This window comes from Gossypium hirsutum, chromosome A11 (assembly GCF_007990345.1).
Source record: "Gossypium hirsutum isolate 1008001.06 chromosome A11, Gossypium_hirsutum_v2.1, whole genome shotgun sequence".
NCBI lineage: Eukaryota > Viridiplantae > Streptophyta > Magnoliopsida > Malvales > Malvaceae > Gossypium > Gossypium hirsutum.
Window position 1 is genome coordinate 11,482,190 of NC_053434.1, and position 20,912 is coordinate 11,503,101.

The 20,912-nt window shown below is 31.6% G+C and overlaps 2 protein-coding genes across 2 annotated transcripts; both read right to left on the reverse strand.

Moving 5' to 3' along the window:
- Nucleotides 1-154: 154 nt before the first annotated feature.
- On the reverse strand, nt 155-697 carry LOC107923820 (pectinesterase inhibitor 5). Its single transcript, XM_016853968.2, has one exon. It carries the CDS (start codon nt 695-697, stop codon nt 155-157), a length of 543 nt encoding a protein of 180 aa, XP_016709457.1.
- An 8,531-nt stretch (nt 698-9,228) lies between these two features.
- LOC107924549 (galactinol synthase 1) lies at nt 9,229-11,334 on the reverse strand. The gene is made up of 4 exons (XM_016855053.2): nt 10,883-11,334; nt 10,230-10,550; nt 9,993-10,127; nt 9,229-9,880 (listed from the first exon to the last, which is right to left on the reverse strand). The coding sequence occupies exons 1-4, from the start codon at nt 11,213-11,215 to the stop codon at nt 9,659-9,661; spliced, it is 1,011 nt and encodes a 336-aa protein (XP_016710542.1). The 5' UTR covers nt 11,216-11,334; the 3' UTR covers nt 9,229-9,658.
- Between the last annotated feature and the right edge of the window lie 9,578 nt (nt 11,335-20,912).

Below are 20,912 nucleotides of genomic sequence, written 5' to 3' on the forward strand. Positions count from 1 at the left end.
CTGCTATCTTTCATTAATTTTTGACAGATTATGTTTTAGATCTTTTTACTTTTAAGAAGTTAAAGATGCAAAGGTCTAAGTTGGTGAATGGTATAAAAAGGGATATGCAATTATAGAAATTAAGGAAGATTACATTTGTTTAGGTTAAAATAATCTACAATTTCTTAGGAATAAGACGGTCAACGGCTAACAAGAAAATCTCTGATAATTTAAAGACTTTCATATCATCCGCGTCAATTGGTGATGTGGCAATAGGACCATTCCTCCGAAATCCATTATGACAATCAATGACTTTGTTAGTTGCAATTCCCATGAAGTTGACGGCGTCCATATAAGCAGTTTTAGAAGTGGAGCTGAAGCTGCTCTGCAAATTTGTATAAGCCTCGTCGTAATCGGATTTGCATTGGCGAAGTGGACGCAGTGCGAGTGGGTCTTTCAAGTTGGGATGAATTCTGGAGATTTGATCGAGGGTGTCCTGAATTTGAATCGCCTTAACTTGAATAGAAAGCAAAGCAAGGCGATGCAAGTCTGCTGCGGCTGCGCGAGGGTCATTGCCCACAACTGACATGCAATATTTGTAGTCTTGGGACTGTTTGCAGATACCTTCAATTAAGGCACCATAAGCATTGCAACCATTGATGGAAAAAGAGGAAATGGTTAGGAATATTGTGGCCGTACAAGAGAAGAAGGAAGCCATTTCTATTTTACTTTTTTGTTTTTTTGCTAAAGAGATTAAGATTGCATCATCATTGTATAATGGTTTAATACTTTTTTTTGTAATATTGGTTGCATTAAGTACCGGAAATAACCAGAAAACCAAAAAACAAAAGGAATATAACCAGAAATTTTAGCAAACTCTTCCTTTAGAAAGCTGATGAGTCATTTACCTCTCTCTAAAAATCAATCATGTTATTGCTCAATATTTGGAATTAGTTTATATCAATAGATTTTTTAATATGTATGTATCACTTCCTAACACAATGTATCAAATCTTCACTACTTTTTATTCAAAATAATTATATCAAATTAACACAATAAGACATACATTGTTTATCATATATATATATACACCCAAAATTCATTTATCTGTTATTTAAATATTAAAATTTAAATAATATTTATTAATAATTTCTTGCATGTTATTTATTATATATATTGTTAAATTTGTTAATATTTAATTTTTTTGGAATTTTATATTTATCTTTGCTCTACTTTAATCAATAAATTTAATTAACTCTTAATATATTTGACAAATATAATTTTAATTTGATAAATATTATTAATATGTGTTTTTTAAAACTATATTTAAGATTAACAATTTAGCTTTATTAATTTTAATATTATAACATTAAAAGTTAATTCTATTAAATAAAATATTAAAACAAAGAGATAATTTATTTAAAATAAGAAATTATAAAGAAGAGTTTTAAACAAAAAAAATGAAATAACTTAAAATTTTAAAAAGGTAAGGAGTAAAAGGTTAATTTATCTAAAATGTAAAGAAATGCTTTAAATAGAGAGTGACGCAAGTAAATCTGAGTACGGCTATTTATTTTATTTTATTTTATTAACCTCATATTGCTATATTATATATATATATATATATATGTGATTATAAGTAATTATACTCATTCAATTATTAAGTAGTTTTCTAAATGTATCCTAAAAGTAAAAAAAAAAATTCAGAAAGAAACAAGATAATTTAGGGAAAAATCTGAATATGAAAAAAAGAACCATGGACAGAAAAAAAAAAAGGAACTTTGAATTTTTCTTTTTAAGATTGAAAATTAATGAAATGAAAAAAAAAAAAGTTATAAGATCCATTGTGTGCCACCTTCTTTTCCTTTCCAATTCTGTGGTTTATTTGGTGTACTTCATTAGTTTTTAGGGTTTTTTTTTTCTTTTACGTCTTCTCAAAGCTGAAATCATGTAATTGTTTCTTGTATTTTCATTTTAACTATTTATTTACAGTTAATTGCATTAGGTAACAGGTCTCTAAACTTGAAAACATTTTAATTACACCCTGAATTATTAATGTTATACCCTAGAAAGATACATTTTCATGGGCGTGCATGGTTCAACAGTGAAGCCACTTTTGGAGCTTACAAGTGATATCATTTAGATGGGGTTGTTTTGGGGAGATTTGCAGGTAATATGGATTGATGTATATTATGACGAGCGTTATTGGTACAATGCAAGAGTTTATTAAAGATGTCATGGATTCTTAAATGGTGTTGATAACGCAGTTGCTGGGTTTTAAATCTTCTGCGTGTATGGTGATTTAGGTGTTGGAGTTGATGATGAAAACTTCACGATGCTGCTTTCTTGCATTGTCTCTTTGAGAGAGATGGTTCAGCTCATTGAAATTCAAAATAAACAAGCAATTACTGAAACTAAATAATTGACGTAACTATTACAATTTCTTGGGAATAAGACGATCAATGGCTATCAAAATAATCTCGGATGGTTTGAAGACCTTCACACCATTTGGCGTCAATTGGGGAAGTGGCAATGGGACCATTCCTCCTAAATCCATTGTGATAATCAATAACTAGGTTAGTTCCAATTCTGGTGAAGTTGATGACGTCGAAATACGTATTTCTAGAAGGCGCTCTGGAAATTCCCCAATGCCTCGTTGTAATCTGTTTGGCATTCCCGAAGTCGAGTTTGTCCCAGCGGGTCTTTCAGGTCTTGCAGAAGTCGGGGGATGTCATCCAGGGTGTCCTGAATTTGAATGGCCGTCACGGAAATAGAAACTAAAGCAAAACCATGCAAGTCTACTGCGGCTGCGCGAGGGCCGTTGCCCACAACTGACATGCAAAATTGTAGTCTTGGGACTCTTTGCAGATACTTTCAATCAAGGCAGCATTAGCATTGCAACCATTGAAGGAAAAAGAGGAAATGGCCTGGAATATTATAGCCATACAACAGAAGACGGAAGCCATTTTATTTTTCGTGATTTTTATTTCTTGCAATTGAAACATAGAGAAATTAAAATCATATACACTATGATAGGGTATTAAAACACGTATGGACATTATCCTAAGTGTAAGCGCAAAATATTGACAAGTATTACCCTCCTTCTTGGGATTGTGCATTCAAAATATTTAATATATTTAGTAAAATTTGTATTTAAATGTAAATTATTTCTTTATTTACTTTGAAATTTTAATTCAATTAGTTTTTACTAATTAAGTTACTAAACATACTTGGTTTATATATAGTAAATACAATTAATATTCATGATTTTCATTTGAACATACCATTTTTTTTTCTGTCAACAATTAATACATATACCATGCATATAATTTAGTCCCTCAAATAAAATTTTAAATTAAAAAAAAACGAAATACTCATAGATTATTTTAATATTTTCAGAACTAAAATATTTTTCTTCTATGATCAAACACATTAAAATTCTTTTTTAAAAGAAAACTCATGATAACCAAAAAAAAACAAGAGCAGTTATTTCAATAGTAAAGAGATTTCTAAAATTTCAAGTCAACAAGTTTACCCTATATACTCAATGTAACACCCCTTACTCGTATTCCGGCTCGGAACAGAGTATGAGGTATTACTAAGTTTTTAAAAAAAAATTTCGACAGCATTTCTGCTTAATTTTGCTTAAACCTCCTGCAAATTTAAATCACAATCCAATATATATATATATCAACCAAACTCATTTATAATAATACTCACAATTTAACTATTAATGAACACCACATTTTAAATCAAACCATAACATATATTTACATGATGATTCCATATTTCATAGGTCGTCTATACATGCCATAATTTTCCGGAACGATAGTAGCAAAATACCCCAAGTGTGAAGGATAGTGTGGATGATTGTCTGACTTCGTTCCAAATTTCCGAGTTGTCGGAAGTCACTATAATCAAGGGAAAAATAAAATCGAGTAAGCATATAGCTTAGTAAGTAAACACATGATAAATAAGTAATTACTCACATAACTACACCAAAATATAAACTTATTCATGAATAACTTCATTGTTTAGGCAATTTCCAGCAAACTGTTTTTCTGCGTCATAGTCGCTAATTTATTTTTATCCGGAGCTACAGGGCTCCAAATTGAGTTTCGTAAATTTTCCCTGAAACTAGACTCATATACCATTTCACCATAAAAATTTCAGAATTTTTTTTACCCAGCCAATTAGTACAGTTTATTCATTAAAACTTCCCCTGTTTCACTGCCCAACGGTTCTGACCCTTCCTCAAAAAAATTCACTTAACTCTCTGTACAAAATTTTAAAAATGGTTTCGCTTGTTTCTATTAAAAATAGAGTCAATAAGGAATCCAGGAATATAAATTTCACACCATAATTATTTTTTTACAATTTTTGGTGATTTTCCAAAGTTAGAACAGGGGATCCCGAAATCAATCCAGCCCTATTTCAGTAAAATTCAGATATCTCCAAAAATACAACTCTTTTGCTTATTCTATTTATTTCATATGAAAATAGACACATTCAGCTTCAATTTCATATATTATTCAGCTTCCCATTTATTTTCCACCATTTATGGTGATTTTTCAAAGTTACCCATCTGCTGTTGTTCAACACAGTTTATAACTAAATCGTTCCTTTTTTCGTTTTTGATATTTTCTCCCATCTCATACATGGATCGATTTAGTATCCAACTCAATATTTGCCCCATAAAAATTTCCACCATATGGAAATATTCACCTTCCACACTTTTTCGTTGAGCACTCGGAATGTTAACCGTTATTGGTGGATCTCGCACTTAGCACCACCACTTAATCGGGGAATCAGCACTTAGCAACCCCTTGGGGGAATCAGCACATAGCAACCCCCTTTTTATTTCAGAGATACGGTGGATATCGCACTTAGCACCACCAATGAACTGGGGAATCAGCACTTAGCAACCCCTCGGGGGAATCAGCACATAACAACCCCTTTTCACATTTCAAAGATACGGTGGATATCGCACATAGCACCACCAATGAATCGGGGAATCAGCACACAGCAACCCCTTTATGTACAACATACTTCGGCTTATTCCGAGTGTTCAACCCATAAATCATATATTGCAACCCTTTACCACCTTTCCCGATTTAACAACATTTTTAGGATATGGCCAAACATTTATTTTAATTCCAAATAAATCTCAACATATATCAATTAATGTCAAAATAATACATCAAGTCACGTGTTTACTTACCTCGGTGCAAAATATCGTAATATTGCACTTCACTCCACTATCTTTTCTTTTCCTCGTTTGAGATAATCTTCACGTCTTTCTTGATCTATAATAGCAAATTTAACTCATTTAATGTTCACATTCATTAAAATAATCCACCACCCAACTTTTTGAAAAATTACAATTTTGCCCCCAAACTTTTGCATAATTACACTTTTGTCCCCAAGCTCGGAAATTAAACTTCATCACTTATTCTTAGGTTTTATGACATGCTGAACACTTTTCCCTTCTATGGCAACATCAAATTCTCACTCTAACATACACTTATGAACAATAATTATTTTTACCGATTATGCCTATTTACCCGTTTTCGCTTAAAATCGCTTAGCAAAAGTTGTTTAACATAATTTATAGCTTTATATTCCACCATAAAACAGCAAAATAAACACATTTCACCTATGGGTATTTTTCCAAATATGAGCCCTAACACGAATTATTGCTAGAATAAGCTAAACCGAGTTACGAGAATTCCAAAAATGCGAAGAACATTAAAAACGGGGCTAGGATGCACTTACTATGAGCTTGAGAAAGCAAAGAAACCTTAGCTATGGCTTCCTTCAAATTTCGGCAGCAACTAATGAGGAAGATGATGATTTTTGTCATCTTTTTCCCATTTTATTTTTTTTTATTACCAAATGACTAATATGCCCCCACTTAAAAAAAATCTATTTCTCTCATTTCTTATGTCTATTTTTGTCCATCAACTAACTAATGGTCTAATTACCACATAAAGACCTCCAATTTAAAATTTCATATCAATTAGATACTTCTACATATAGAACTCAACTTTTGCACTATTTACAATTTAGTCCTTTTGACTAAATTGAGTGCCCAAACGTCGAAATTTTCGAACGAAATTTTTACGAAAATTTTCCGTGAAATTGTAGACCATAAAAATATAATAATAACCATATTTTCCCTCGTCGGATTTGTGGTCCCGAAACCACTATTCCGACTAGGCCCAAAATCGGGCTGTTACACTCAACCTTATGTCTTTCCAACCTACTAAACTCAAAAATAATAAGATCCAACTCTACAATAAGATGAAGAGACGTGGGCAAAGCATCCCACACTTGACGACTAGCAGTGACAAAACTACTTGAGCAAGGTTATAAGCCAATTTGTTAACGAACCATCTAATCTACTAAAAAGACAATTGCTAAAAAAAATTACAATCATCAAGAAGCAAACCAAATTAAAAAAATAATGAAAGAAGAGGCATTAAGAGCCATAATCACATCATTACAATCCGATTGAAGTACTACATTATGCATTATTATCTTTTACTCACTATTAGATGATTACTAAGAAGAATTTTAATAAAATACTTAGGTTTTATAGCTTCTACCGCATCATATTCATGTTCTTAGATTTGTTTTATTTTTTTAATAATTTTGAATATATTTCTTTATGAATTATTTGAAACAATAAATAAACAGATAATTTTATATTTTATATTTGATTGAATGAGAAGTATTATGTATATATAAATTGTAGTTAAGTAAATGATTTCCATGTGGCATAACTTACAAAGTTGTCACGTGTAAATACAATAAAGAGTAAAAAGGAAAAGATTAAAAAGAATTATGTCTTGACTTCAACTTGTCAAACTTTTGTTTAATATGGTTTCGAATTGTATTACTCCACCCTTAAATATTTAAAAAATTATAACAAGATTAATTACCATAAAAATGGGAAAGGTTAATATTTTATTAAGTAAATTAAAATAGTTGATGTTAAAATATTGGATAAGTAAATGGATAAGTAATAAAAATAGTTAGGGATATTTCAACACAAACTGCAAAGGGGAATATTAATTACAAAAAAGAGTAAAAAGAATATAGCTTTTCAAAGCTTGACTTCCATTGGTATCGTTGGTTTTATCCTATAATTACTTTCTCTCCATACTAAATCCAAATACATTCATTTTCTTTCTCCTTGTTTTTTAGTAGATATTTGCTTACCACTGTGCCATGGAAGTGGAACACAAAGAAGTAGAAATATGGAAATGTACAAAAATTTATAGATAAACTGATGAAACATAATTGATATATAGAATCAATCAAGTATAATTCATTTAATAATAAATCAATAATAATATTAGACTTTTTTGTACTTAAAAGATACCAAATTTTAACATGCATTTGGTAATAATTTTGATTAAAATTAAATCTCAGTTTTTTAATTAAAATAAAATCATCATAAATTCATACAATACACACTATTAGAGACTACTTGTGTAATCTTTCCCTAATTTTTAAATTGGAAACATACCATTCAAATCAAATTAAACTCTTATAATTTTTTTTTCCTTTTCTATCTATGATTATAAAATACATAATTTTAAATTAAGTAATTATGGTAATAATTTAATAAAAACTAATGGAAATTGGAAAGGTAAATGTTAATAGCGGAATATTATGCATAATATGTCGATGCGTGGGGATAAAATGAACTTATGAGAAATTAATGAAAGTTTCAAAGCATGTATCAATATCATTTTCTTTAAAGTTTTATTCATCCCTACCTATATTTTAATATGTAAAAGAGTTATTAGCAAATAAACATTAAGGATATAATGAAACCTAATAACTGTCTACGTTTTGCACTAATGAAAACAGTTAACTGAGCATTGAGTGGAATATGGCAAGAGTATCAATTTCTATAAAGAACTTCTGCAGTAATTATTTATAAAACAATTTAGGAATATTAGGAGATGGAGGGGAATAAAAAGAAACGTGTTTTTGGTGTACCAAACAAATGAATTTCGATTCCTATTTATAGAAATTCCCATATCTTTCTATAGAGACATAACTATCCAAATGAATAAAAACTTTCGAATAAATCAATGAGTATTTTATAATTTTTTAAAATTAAAAAATCAAAATAATTTGACATAATTTTTAATAAAATGATAGATAAGTAAACATTATTTTTTTATAAAGTTAATGACGGATATGCTTTCCTTATTTTCCTTTTTAGAAGATATTGATTACCGCCCAAACTGAAAGCTATATAAAACTTTCTTTTAAAACTTTAACCAGAATTTTCGCAAAAATAAAAAATAAAAAATAGAATGATTAGGTTACACTTCGCATTAGATTAGTTATTTATTTGTATTAAATTATAAAATAAAAAATTGAAGGTTAAAATATGCTCAAATTTTCTATTAACTTTGTACATTTGAAATTCAGTTCTTCTATTTTTATTTTTGAGGATTTAATCATTCTTAAAAAAATCTTTCTTGAAGATACTTATTCAACTTTTCTGTGATAAACTATTTTTTTCATTGGAATAATATTTTTAAAAAAACTAAAATCAATATTTTAGTTGAAATAATTAATAATATTATCTATTTAGACTCACTAATTATAATATAAAAATAATCAAATTATTTTAAAAAATTAAAATATATAGATTAAATCTTAAATTTCAAGAAAAACAAAACAAAACAAACTCAAAACAAATAGAAAATCACATCTCAATCTGTAACTCTTAATACATTTAAATTATATATAATCACCTAATATTTTAATAAAAAACTAACAATATTTAATAAAAATATTAAAAATTAAATATTAATTTTGAACATGACAAAAATTTTAAAATTTAAATTAACCACTTCTTGAAACTGTGAGCCAAATGTCAATAGAAAAGATCTTTTTGACTTCCTGTTTATATATAGTTTAGTTTAAGCTTCCAATATCTAAATCTAATTTTTTATACAAGGCTTATAATTATTTAGTCCATTTTTTATATTAATAATATTAATATAAATCGAATTAAAATTTAATTAATCAATTTTTTTAACAAAAATTTTTTAATGTAATATATATTATCTAATTTATACATGTATTTAATAAAATATATTTTGATATAATTCAAATTTTAATATTTAACTTAATTTAAAGCAAATTTTATAAAAAAATATTATTAGCTGATTAAGCCATTAGTTTATAGGTCGACTCTTTCCATGTTTCAGCATGCCCTGAAAACCAGAACTGTACTCTTCAATTGATGAACAGACAATTTTGCCGACGACAAAAATATAAAAAAAAGTACATATCGAATTCTTTTTTTTTTGGAATTCACAAACTTGTTTTCTATTTTCATGTCACAATTGCTGAAAATTTAAGATTACAATGGCCCCATTTCCCATACACATTTTATCAACAAGACTTTTTGCCAGAGCCACACTATAAACAGACATCCACTTTGACCCCACACTCCACCTTCATCACCATTCATCAAGAAAAAACAACGCCCTAAATAGTTTAAAAACCCCTAAGAGCTTTTCACCAATTCCTCAACCCTTGTTTAAAACCACCTTTGTTTTCCACATAGGATCGCCCCTTTCTCGATTCTTACAATATTTCTTTACACCTATGGACTGTTTTTTATCGTCGTTACAGAACATATTTACGCCGCAGATGGAGCGGCCACGAAATGGACTGCCCCAGCTTCAGAGAGTGCCGCCAGAAACGGCTGCAGGTTAACGGTCTCTGTCCCTCCTTCAGCCGCGCTGGTACCATAATCAAGTGACTCGTCGTTGTAAACGTCCCACCATTTCTGAACAAGCATCTTAATATCTTCTCTTTGCATGTTATCCTCCTTCCCTGTGTACCTCCAAGGCTTTGATCCCTGTTTTTAATCCCATGATTCAGTTATCAAGACCCATACCCAACGCATCATCAAACATTAACACCAAGAAATTGATATGGGAAAGCGTAATAGTGAACAACTTAGTACTTACCGCAGCACAATAGTGAACAACTTTCACTTTTTCAAGCTCCACATTCTCGGGATGACGCCATAACATGGCGAGAACAAGGTTGTAAATTAAAGGAATCGGCTTGTAAATGTCCTTAAAGAACATGTTCAAAAAGTCCTGCAATAGACAGAATGTCAAAATCATTATAGTTTTAACCCCACATACACTCATTTTCCTTAGATTTTTTAAATAATAAACAGCTTCCAATTCAAGACTTGCCTGCTCTGCAAATGGGGTAGGTTGTGTGATCTTGAGAGTCTTCAAGAGAGATTCGTAAGTCACAAGGCTGGGCTCAAACACGAACATGCCAGCATTGAAGTAAAGTGCAGGGGGATTTCCCATCTCGGTGGGCCACTTCACCTTGTCAGGGCGTTGTTGGCAGTAACCGATCTTGTATTGTGGGGAGTGGCTCCATGTTTTCTCACAGAAGCAATCCATTACTGCGTAGAAATGCCCATCAGGCAGATCAAATAGGTGATCGATGTTGTCGTATACCTGAATGTCGCCGTCCAAGTATATCATTTTACTGTACTCCACGAACTGCACGCATGAAATTAATACCCCCACTTAATTGAAATGATTAATTTTGATTAAACGTAAATCAACGACAAATCATTGTAACTAAGCTCGGAATCTCAAAATGTAAGTCGGCCTTAAATGACACTCTCAGCTATCGATCAGATCTAACAGTCCTTATCAAATAAGGGGTAATCTCGTAAAAAACAAAGGATTTTCATGGCAGCTCTCGAAAGTTAAAACGTCATGCAAAGACTATGCAAGCCAAAATACAGGACATACATGAGAGTCCGCCACGTGTATAATTGAAACCAGAAAATTAGCCACGTGTAATAGTTACAAAACAACGTACGTACCTCCCAAATACGAAGCTTGGAGTAATTGATGACGTAATAGGCCATGGCGAACTGGGTCTGGTTCTCAGGCGGGTAAACAGGTTCGATCTCTCGGACGATACAACCCTGGTTCTCCAGGATCCGCCTATGCTCCTCAGGCACGTCGGGTAAAACAGCAACCACTAAAGGGTACGCCGATTTCACTTTCCTCAACCCTTTGGCTAACCCTACAACTCCTTTGACGTAGTCCCCATTTCCGGCCAAGAACGTAACATATGCACGATTACGCAAAGTGACTTGTTTAGCGAAAACGTTTGATTTATCACTGGGTCGAACCAATTCAGGGGGGGCCATGGAAATGTAGCTTGCTAGGGAAGGGGCGAGGACAAGGAAGGAATGGTTAAAATAGGAGAGAAGAGAGAAAGATTTTGTGGACTGCCTTTGCCGAGGTCTTTTTTCTTTGAAAGAATGGGGATGGTAGGTGCTGTTTAAATAGAACCTCGCCTCTGAACCTAGACGGTAAATGGAAAAAATATTTTATGTTACGGGTACGGTAATGTAGGAAAGTGCACCGTACACGTTTCATTAGATGATCCAACGGTAGGAGTATTGGTTCCCAGAAAGTTCTGGATAGTTGCCTATATTAGCTCTACTTTGTTGCAAATTGCATTGGAAGGCGCTAGAAGGTCTTTGTTTATTAGAGGTTAATTTGTCAAAAAAGGGAGAGAGTTTTAGTCACCTGTGATTCGGTGCAAATGTAGGGGGTCACGGTTTTGTGGCTTAAATCGAATCTATATGGCATGATGATGTTAATTAAAAAAACAAATAAAAGTGTCGATGGTCATGATCTGATCTGATCATATGCAAAGATGGTTTTAATTATTTGGTGGCTAAAAATTAGCAATGTAAGATTTAGTGTTGCTTTGGTGATAAACTAAAATTTCTGACCATAAATAAATAATTAAACAGAAGTGGAAGTGGAACCACAAATACTGATATTGTAACTTTCTAGAATTTCTATTAGGTTCAGTAGAAAAAATATGTATTTGAACTGTTTTCATTTTTATTAGTGTTGAACTTGTACTTATATTATTCTTATCTTCCTCTGTTTGAGTATTTGGGGGTAAAATTAAATTATTATTTGTATTTGTTATAGCATTATTTTTAAAATATAATCTATCTCTTGACAACATATATTCTATAGTATACTTACAGGTTTTGAAGTACTAGCACCACTTATTCTATCTATTATACAGTCTCTTGGTATTGATAGATCTCTTAAATATAATAATTTTGGTTGAATTTTTGTAGTAAATTTATTAGGTTCAAAATGCTCAATAATTTTATTATTTATTTCTTTAATTTCTACTTCTGCAGTATTAGTATATTCATTAATAGAAGTCTAACTTATTGCTAAATCTTCTGCTAAATCATTTATTTCAAAATTTTTTGTTTGAATTATTAAACATAAACACTCTTCTATTAGAGGATCTGTAATAGATTTAAAGTAATTTGGTTTAACTTTAAAACCTATTACACCAGTATGTAAATGAGACTGAATACTCCTAATAAATGCTTTTATTGGGTTTTCATACCTTTTATCTAATAAAACTGCCATTGTAGGTATATCATGACCTTTTCTAAATAAAGCTCTAATTGTTATCATAATTATACCTAAATGTATATATCTAACCTGAGGATATTTCTTTCCAATTCTTTCAATTTTATCTTTAATAAATAATGGAATTTCTGTTAATCCATCTGTAATATTTTTAGCGACTGTATTGCCACTAATTTTTTCTGTGCCTTTGACTCCATATCTTCAATTTAGAAAATTTATATATTTCTTCTTCAGAAATATGATTTTTATTTATTTTTTCTATCATTTCATCAAAAAAGTCTTTTTCTTCTCCGATTAAATTTCCTAATTTTATATTCTGTTGTTCAGATTTAAGAATTTCTTCTAATTAGTTTTTAGAACTACTTCCTACATTAAACATAAATATATATTCTTCATCATCAGAATCAGAGTCTGTTTCTGATATTAATTCATATAATATCTCTTCAGGATTTATTTCCTCTTCTAAACATATTTCCAAATCTTGTTCTTCAAGAGTTTTAATTTTTTTTTTGCATTTTTTCCTTTATTAGGACAATTTGTTGCTATACGACATTCTTCGTCACATATAAAACATTTACATATTTGTTTTTTAGATTTTTTAGAGGCTTTTTTTAACAATTTTTTTCTTTTTATTATAATCAGTATTTTTTTTTATTTTTTGGTTTCCATCTAACTAATTTATATTTTCTATTTTTCTTTCTATATTTTTTATAAGTTTTAGGACGTATTGATTTACATCCAAATTTTCACTCATTTTCTAAAATTTTATTACAATGTTTATCACTTAATTTATTTTTAACTTGTTTAGAAGCTTTAGTTTGTAAGCAATGTAAAGTTATTTTTTCTTTTGCAAAATTTATCCTATTACCTATAGAATCTATAATTTTTGGTTCTACTCTAGCCTTTTTGCTATGTTTTTCTAAATAATTTACATATTTTCGTATACAAATTTCATTCCATGGTGGTGTTAATTTATAAAAATATTAATTTTTTTCAAAATTCAATGTTTTCATTTTTTAATTTTTGATATTCATGAAAAAAAATTTAAAATTTTTTTCTAAATATTTAATATCACATAATTTAATTTTTGATAATATATAATTAGATATACTATGTTGATTTTTTTATCGATGATGGTGCCACTGCCAGCAAAATCAACAATGTCATATATGGGCGCAGAATGACGGCTTTAAAACTTGGAAGCGGAACCACAAATACTGAGATTGTTAAGTATTGGGACAGTGTAACTTTGTTTTATGTATATTTGAGGCTAATAAGTATATATCTTATTTTCCCAATTAGGAGAGAGAGAGATTTAAGGTTTTAACTCTTTAAAGAAATAGATGTAATTTTGTGTGTGTTTCTTCAAAACATTGAAGATTAAAATATTATCTATATTATTTATAAGCATAATAATTTATTTCACTTTCTAATTTTATAAAAAAAATTATTTTATCTATTTATTTAATTTTTTTATCTTTTTTAACCCTTAAACTTATTATTTTGTCAAGTCACCTCAAAATGGATAGATAAATTAATGTATTTTAATTTTACTAATATGGCATACACGTGTGTAGCGACCTAAAAATTCGGCACGGGCGCTAGTTGAAATGATTATTGAAAAATTAAAGTTTCAAATTTTATTTACAAAAGAGGAGTCGCCACCGATCTTTTTTAGGTGTGATCGGACACCAAATAAAATCCTTTTTTAGAAGAATTTTTTTAAACTTTTCTAAAAAAAAGAGACAATTTTAGGTCCACGTCAAAATCCAGAGAAAATTAGGGTCCGGGAGTCGGTTACGCGCGAGGAAGGTATTAGCACCCTCGCGACGCCCAAAATTGGTATCTCGTTAAACGCATGTTGTCTTAATTTTCAAAAATACGAGTTCCATTTAATATTTAGTCGTGATCCGATTGAAATACGAGAACCCCTTTTCTTAAAAAAAAACACGAGAATTTTGAAGCGCAGTATTTCTTTTTTAAAACGAAAGTTTTTTTTTTAAAATACGAGAATTTTTGAAAACACGAGAATTTGTAAACACGAATATTTTAGAAACACGAAAATTTTTGAAAAAAAAAACGAAATTTTCTTAAAACACGACATTTTTTTTGAAACACGGGAATTTTTAAAACAAGACATTTTTTTGAAACAAAATTTTTTCTTAAAAAAAATTTTAAATACGAGAATTTTTAAAACACGAAAATTTTTAAAACACGGAAATATTTTTTTTTAAACAGGAAATTTTTTTTTGAAAACAAGAAAATTTTTGAAACACTAGAATTTTGAAAACACGAAGATTTTTGAAACATGAGAATTTTTAAAAGCACGAGGATTATTGAAAGCACGAAGATTTATAAAAAACGACAATTTTTGAAATACGAGAAATTTTTTAAACGCGAAAATTTTTTTCAAACACGAAAACTTTTGAAAACGCGAAAATTCGAAAATTTCTAAAATACGAGTAATTTTTAAAGATTCGAAAATTTGAAACAAGAATTTTTTTTTTAGAAAAACGTACCATATTTAACACGAATCGATGATATTCACCCCAACATGGCAATGAAATCGACGAATTAGTGTCAAACCAATTCAATTTAATATTTAATCGGGTTGTATTAAAACACGAGAAAATTTTTTTGAAACACGAGGATTTTTGAACATTTTTTATTTTTAAAACGGGTCCCGAATTTAACATAAGCCATCGATATTCACCCAACATAGCGATGAATTCGGTGACTCGATGCTAAACCGATTCGTTGCCTTATTTATTAAAATTATTTAAAATAAAGTAAAATTAAAATTTAATTAAATTGTAAATATAAATACAAAAATATAAAAATATATAAAATGCATAAAATGCTAATAATATTAAAATGAAATAACATAAAAATACGAGCATTAAATTAAAAGAGAAATAAATAAAATTACCGAAAAATCTAAAACACGAGCTTCGCCGAACGGGTTGCTAAAATTGAACCCCCTTTTTCTTCTTTTTTCTTTTTTCTTTTTTCCTTTTTCTTTTTCTTTTTTCTTCTTTTTCTTCCTTTTTTTTTCTGCTGGGCTGCCTTGTTGGGCTGGCCTGCGCGGGCCTGCTGGCTGGTGGCCTGTTGGCTGCTTGTTGGGCTGCTGGAATTGGGCCTATTGTTGGCCTGCCTTTTTTTTTTTGTGCTGCTTCTTTCCCTTCTTTTTTTTGCTTTTTTTTTTGCTTTGATTTTTTTTGGGCTTGTTTCTTTTTTTTTGTTTTTTCTTGGGCTGCTGGGTCGGATCGGGTCGTAGGTGGGTCGGGTCGGGTTGACCCGACTGTTATAATATTTTTTATTATTTCTTTTTTTTTCTTTCTTTCTTCTTCCTCTTTTCTTCTTCCTTCTTCTTCCTTCTTCTTCTTCAAAGTCTAGCCTCCACCACCGCTTGCGCCGCCGCTACCTCCTCCGACGCCGGTACTCTTTCTTTTCTTCTCCTCTTTCTCTTTTCTTCTCTTTTCTTCTTTTTTCCTTCGAAAAAATCTCTCTTTTGCAAGTTTTTTTTTATTTTTTTTCGTGGGTGTCCTCATTTTTGGAGTTTAAACTCCTTTTTATAGTTGGTTTTGCTTCTTTTTTGCAGGTAGCAAGTGGGGAAGGAGCAGCCACCCATGTTTATGGCCTGAAAATCTGGAAGTGGGTGCCCCAAATCATGTAACTTGTCTGAAGGACCAAATCGCAAATGCAGCAAAACTTCTGGGGCTAAATGTAATTTTTAGAAAATTTAGGATTAAAATGAAATTTAATGAAAGTTTAGGGGTCTAAGTGAAATTTAAAGAAAGTTTAAGGGTCAAAATGAAATTTAGGAAAAGTTTAGGTGTCAAAATGTAATTTTTATTTTTTAAATTTTTTTTTTTTGAAATTTTGAAAATTAAACACAAACTCTAGTCGGACAAAAATTTAGTGCTTACAACTGCCCCTCTTTGCTTATCATTGTGAAACAAGGATAGTGCAAAGACTTAAAAGCACTAAATTTTGTTCAATTGTCCAATCTTTATTCTTTACTCGGCATGTGATCCTGAGCTCAACTCATTTCTCGCAATATGAATTGACTATTTAAAACTAGACATTAAAAATAGAAATTGAAAATAGCTCAGCACGTGAGCCAAGGCTCAACTCACTTCTCGCAATATGAGTTGATTTTTGAAAACAGAATTTGCAAAAGGCTCAACTCACCTCTCGCAATATGAGTTGATTTTTGAAAATAGAAAAAGGCTCAACTCACCTCTCGCAATATGAGTTGATTTTGAAAACAGAATTTGCAAAAGGCTCAACTCACCTCTCGCAATATGAGTTGATTTTTGAAAAATAGAAAAAGGCTCAACTCACCTCTCGCAATATGAGTTGGTTTTTGAAAATAGAAATTAAAAGGCTCAACTCACCTCTTGCAATATGAGTTGATTTTTTTTTTGAAACACAGAAATTAAAAAACAGAAATTAAAAACAGAATTTGAAAAGACCTCAGCGTGTGGCCTGAGACTCAACTCACCTCTTGCAATATGAGTTGATTTGAAAAAGTAGAATTAGTAAAGCAGAAATTGAAAATACCTCAGCGTGCCTTGAGGCTCAACTCATCTCTCGCAATATGAGTTAAGTTTTGAAAAGCAGAAATTGAAAATACCTCAATGTGTCTTGAGGCTCAACTCATTTCTCGCAATATGAGTTGAATTTTGAAAACAGAAATTGAAATTACCTCAACGTGTCTTGAGGCTCAACTCATTTCTCGCAATATGAGTTGAATTTTGAGAAGCAGAAATTGAAAATACCTCAACGTGTCTTGAGGCTCAACTCATTTCTCGCAATATGAGTTGAATTTTGAAAACAGAAATTGAAATTACCTCAACGTGTCTTGAGGCTCAACTCATTTCTCGCAATATGAGTTGAATTTTGAAAACAGAAATTGAAATTACCTCAACGTGTCTTGAGGCTCAACTCATTTCTCGCAATATGAGTTGAATTTTGAGAAGCAGAAATTGAAAATACCTCAACGTGTCTTGAGGCTCAACTCATTTCTCGCAATATGAGTTGAATTTTGAAAACAGAAATTGAAATTACCTCAACGTGTCTTGAGGCTCAACTCATTTCTCGCAATATGAGTTGAATTTTGAAAACAGAAATTGAAATTACCTCAACGTGTCTTGAGGCTCAACTCATTTCTCGCAATATGAGTTGAATTTTGAAAAGCAGAAATTGAAAATACCTCAGCGTGTCTGAGGCTCAACTCATTTCTCGCAATATGAGTTGAATTTTGAAAGCAGAAATTGAAAATACCTCAACGTGTCTTGAGGCTCAACTCATTTCTCGCAATATGAGTTGAATTTTGAAAACAGAAATTGAAATTACCTCAACGTGTCTTGAGGCTCAACTCATTTCTCGCAATATGAGTTGAATTTTGAGAAGCAGAAATTGAAAATACCTCAACGTGTCTTGAGGCTCAACTCATTTCTCGCAATATGAGTTGAATTTTGAAAACAGAAATTGAAAATACCTCAACGTGTCTTGAGGCTCAACTCATTTCTCGCAATATGAGTTGAATTTTGAAAACAGAAATTGAAATTACCTCAACGTGTCTTGAGGCTCAACTCATTTCTCGCAATATGAGTTGAATTTTGAAAACAGAAATTGAAATTACCTCAACGTGTCTTGAGGCTCAACTCATTTCTCGCAATATGAGTTGAATTTTGAAAACAGAAATTGAAATTACCTCAACGTGTCTTGAGGCTCAACTCATTTCTCGCAATATGAGTTGAATTTTGAAGCAGAAATTGAAAATACCTCAACGTGTCTTGAGGCTCAACTCATTTCTCGCAATATGAGTTGAATTTTGAAAACAGAAATTGAAATTACCTCATCGTGTCTTGAGGCTCAACTCATTTCTCGCAGTATGAGTTGAATTTTGAAAACAGAAATTGAAATTACCTCAACGTGTCTTGAGGCTCAACTCATTTCTCGCAATATGAGTTGAATTTTGAGAAGCAGAAATTGAAAATACCTCAACGTGTCTTGAGGCTCAACTCATTTCTCGCAATATGAGTTGAATTTTGAAAACAGAAATTGAAATTACCTCAACGTGTCTTGAGGCTCAACTCATTTCTCGCAATATGAGTTGAATTTTGAAAACAGAAATTGAAATTACCTCAACGTGTCTTGAGGCTCAACTCATTTCTCGCAATATGAGTTGAATTTTGAAAAGCAGAAATTGAAAATATCTCAGCGTGTCCTGAGGCTCAACTCATTTCTCGCAATATAAGTTGAATTTTGAAAACAAAATTGAAATTACCTCAGCGTGTCCTGAGGCTCAACTCATTTCTCGCAATATGAGTTGATTTTTTTAACAACAGAAATTAAAATTACCTCAGCGTGTCCTGAGGCTCAACTCACCTCTAGCAATATGAATTGATTTTGAAAAACATAAATTAAAAGGCTTAACTCACCTCTCGCAATATGAGTCAATTTAAAACATAAACTAAAAATACCTTGGCGTGCCCCTAGGCTCAACTCACTTCTCGCAATATGAGTTGATTTTTGAAAAACAGAAATTAAAAGGCTCAACTCACCTCTCGTGATATGAGTTGATTTTCTTTGGAAAGCATGAACATTAAACATTAAAATACCCAAAACCAGTCTTTTGGTAGAACTCAGGTATCTTTTCCTTTGATTCAGTGCGACTCTCATTCAAGATTTCTTGCTCTGTTGGAGTACCTGTATATGCCATGTATCATTATATGCACATGTTTGTCTTAAATGCTTTTATGCCTACATGATTATGCGGTGCTCCTTAAGCATGTTTGTCGTATGTCCATTTAGCCACGATTGTTGAGGATCTGCGTTCATTGCTTTGATTCTTGACCTTCTCTTCAGGCCTCATACCTGTCTTCGAGCTTTACGAGTAATCGACGTTTCTCAGATATCACCCTTTTGCCCTTGGTTAAACTTTGTTCTTGCTTTGAAGATCTTGCACTTATCAAATTCTTATCCGGGTAATGCTTGACATTTCTTTTGTTTAGAGCATGTCATTTCACTATTTATCATTAAATAAACACATAATGAGATACATGAGAATGGTCAGGTAGGGACAAAAAGGATATCTCATATTCCTTTATTTCAAATGTGGCAAACAAAGAAAGTTAACCAATGAGAGTAAAAATGTCAAAAAAAAGAAAAGGTCGTATACAACGGATACAAATGCTCTAGATATTCAACACATGAACTCTTCCACGTTCCTCAATCAATAATCTTTTCGAGCATGGCTTCTTGCGTAGAAAATTTTGAGCTTTCAGAAGTGCTTCAAATACTGTAGTCTCACTACTTGACCTACCGTTCGACCGCCAGGTTTGTTTCATTAGGACGCCCTCTCGGGTTTTCATCCTAATCTTTTTGTACTAATCAAGACGCCCTTTTCGGGTTTTCGCCCTGATCCCTTTTTTTTTTTAAGATGCCCTTTTCGGGTTTTCATCTTAAGCATAATATTTCTTCACCACATCTGAATTCACCGGATTCGGTAACTCCTTCCCATCCATCTCGGTAAGGATTAAAGCTCCTCCTGAGAATGCCTTTTTTACAACGTATGGTCCTTCCCAATTTGGTGCCCATTTTCCTCGTAGGTCTTTTTGTATTGGGAGAATCTTTCTTAGAACGAGTTCTCCTTCATGGAACTCTCTTGGTCGTACCTTCTTGTCATGGGCTGCGATCATTCTCTTTTGGTACATTTGCCCATGACAAATTGCCCTTAGACGTTTTTCTTCAATGAGGTTCAACTGATCATATCGAGCTCGAACCCATTCTGCTTCTTCTAACTTTGATTCCATCAATACTCGCAGAGAGGGGATCTCAACCTCGATAGGTAGCACAGCTTCCATTCCATAGACTAGAGAGAAAGGAGTTGCTCCCGTAGATGTTCGCACAGATGTGCGATATGCAAACAAAGCAAATGGAAGTTTCTCGTGCCAATCTTTATATGTCTCAGTCATTTTCCCAATGATCCTCTTAATGTTCTTGTTAGCTGCTTCAACAGCCCCGTTCATCTTTGGGCGATAGGGCGAGGAATTATGATGCTTTATTTGGAACTGCTCGCACACTTCTTTCATCATCTTATTGTTCAGATTCGTGGCATTATCTGAGATGATTCTTTCAGGCAAACCATAACGGCAAATGATTTCCTTTTTCAAAAACTTACACACTGCAGTCTTCGTCACATTGGCAAACGAAGCGGCTTCAATCCATTTTGTGAAGTAATCGATAACCACAAAAATGAATCGATGTCCATTTGAAGCTTTTGGAGAAATTGGCCCTATGACATCCATGCCCCACATAGAAAAAGGCCACGGAGAAGTCATAACATGAAGGGGTGAAGGGGCTACATGAATTTTATCGCCGTAGATTTGACATTTGTGGCATTTTCTGGCAACATTG

What these genes read in the sequence shown, in the direction of transcription:
- LOC107923820 (XM_016853968.2), bottom strand. Translation starts at nt 697, where the DNA reads ATGGCTTCCTTCTTCTCTTGTACGGCCACAATATTCCTAACCATTTCC.
- LOC107924549 (XM_016855053.2), bottom strand. Translation starts at nt 11,215, where the DNA reads ATGGCCCCCCCTGAATTGGTTCGACCCAGTGATAAATCAAACGTTTTC. An exon ending in CTACCCCATTTGCAGAGCAG is followed by an intron (nt 10,128 to 10,229) that starts GCAAGTCTTGAA and finishes TGTCTATTGCAG; the next exon opens with GACTTTTTGAACATGTTCTT. An exon ending in TTGTTCACTATTGTGCTGCG is followed by an intron (nt 9,881 to 9,992) that starts GTAAGTACTAAG and finishes GATTAAAAACAG; the next exon opens with GGATCAAAGCCTTGGAGGTA.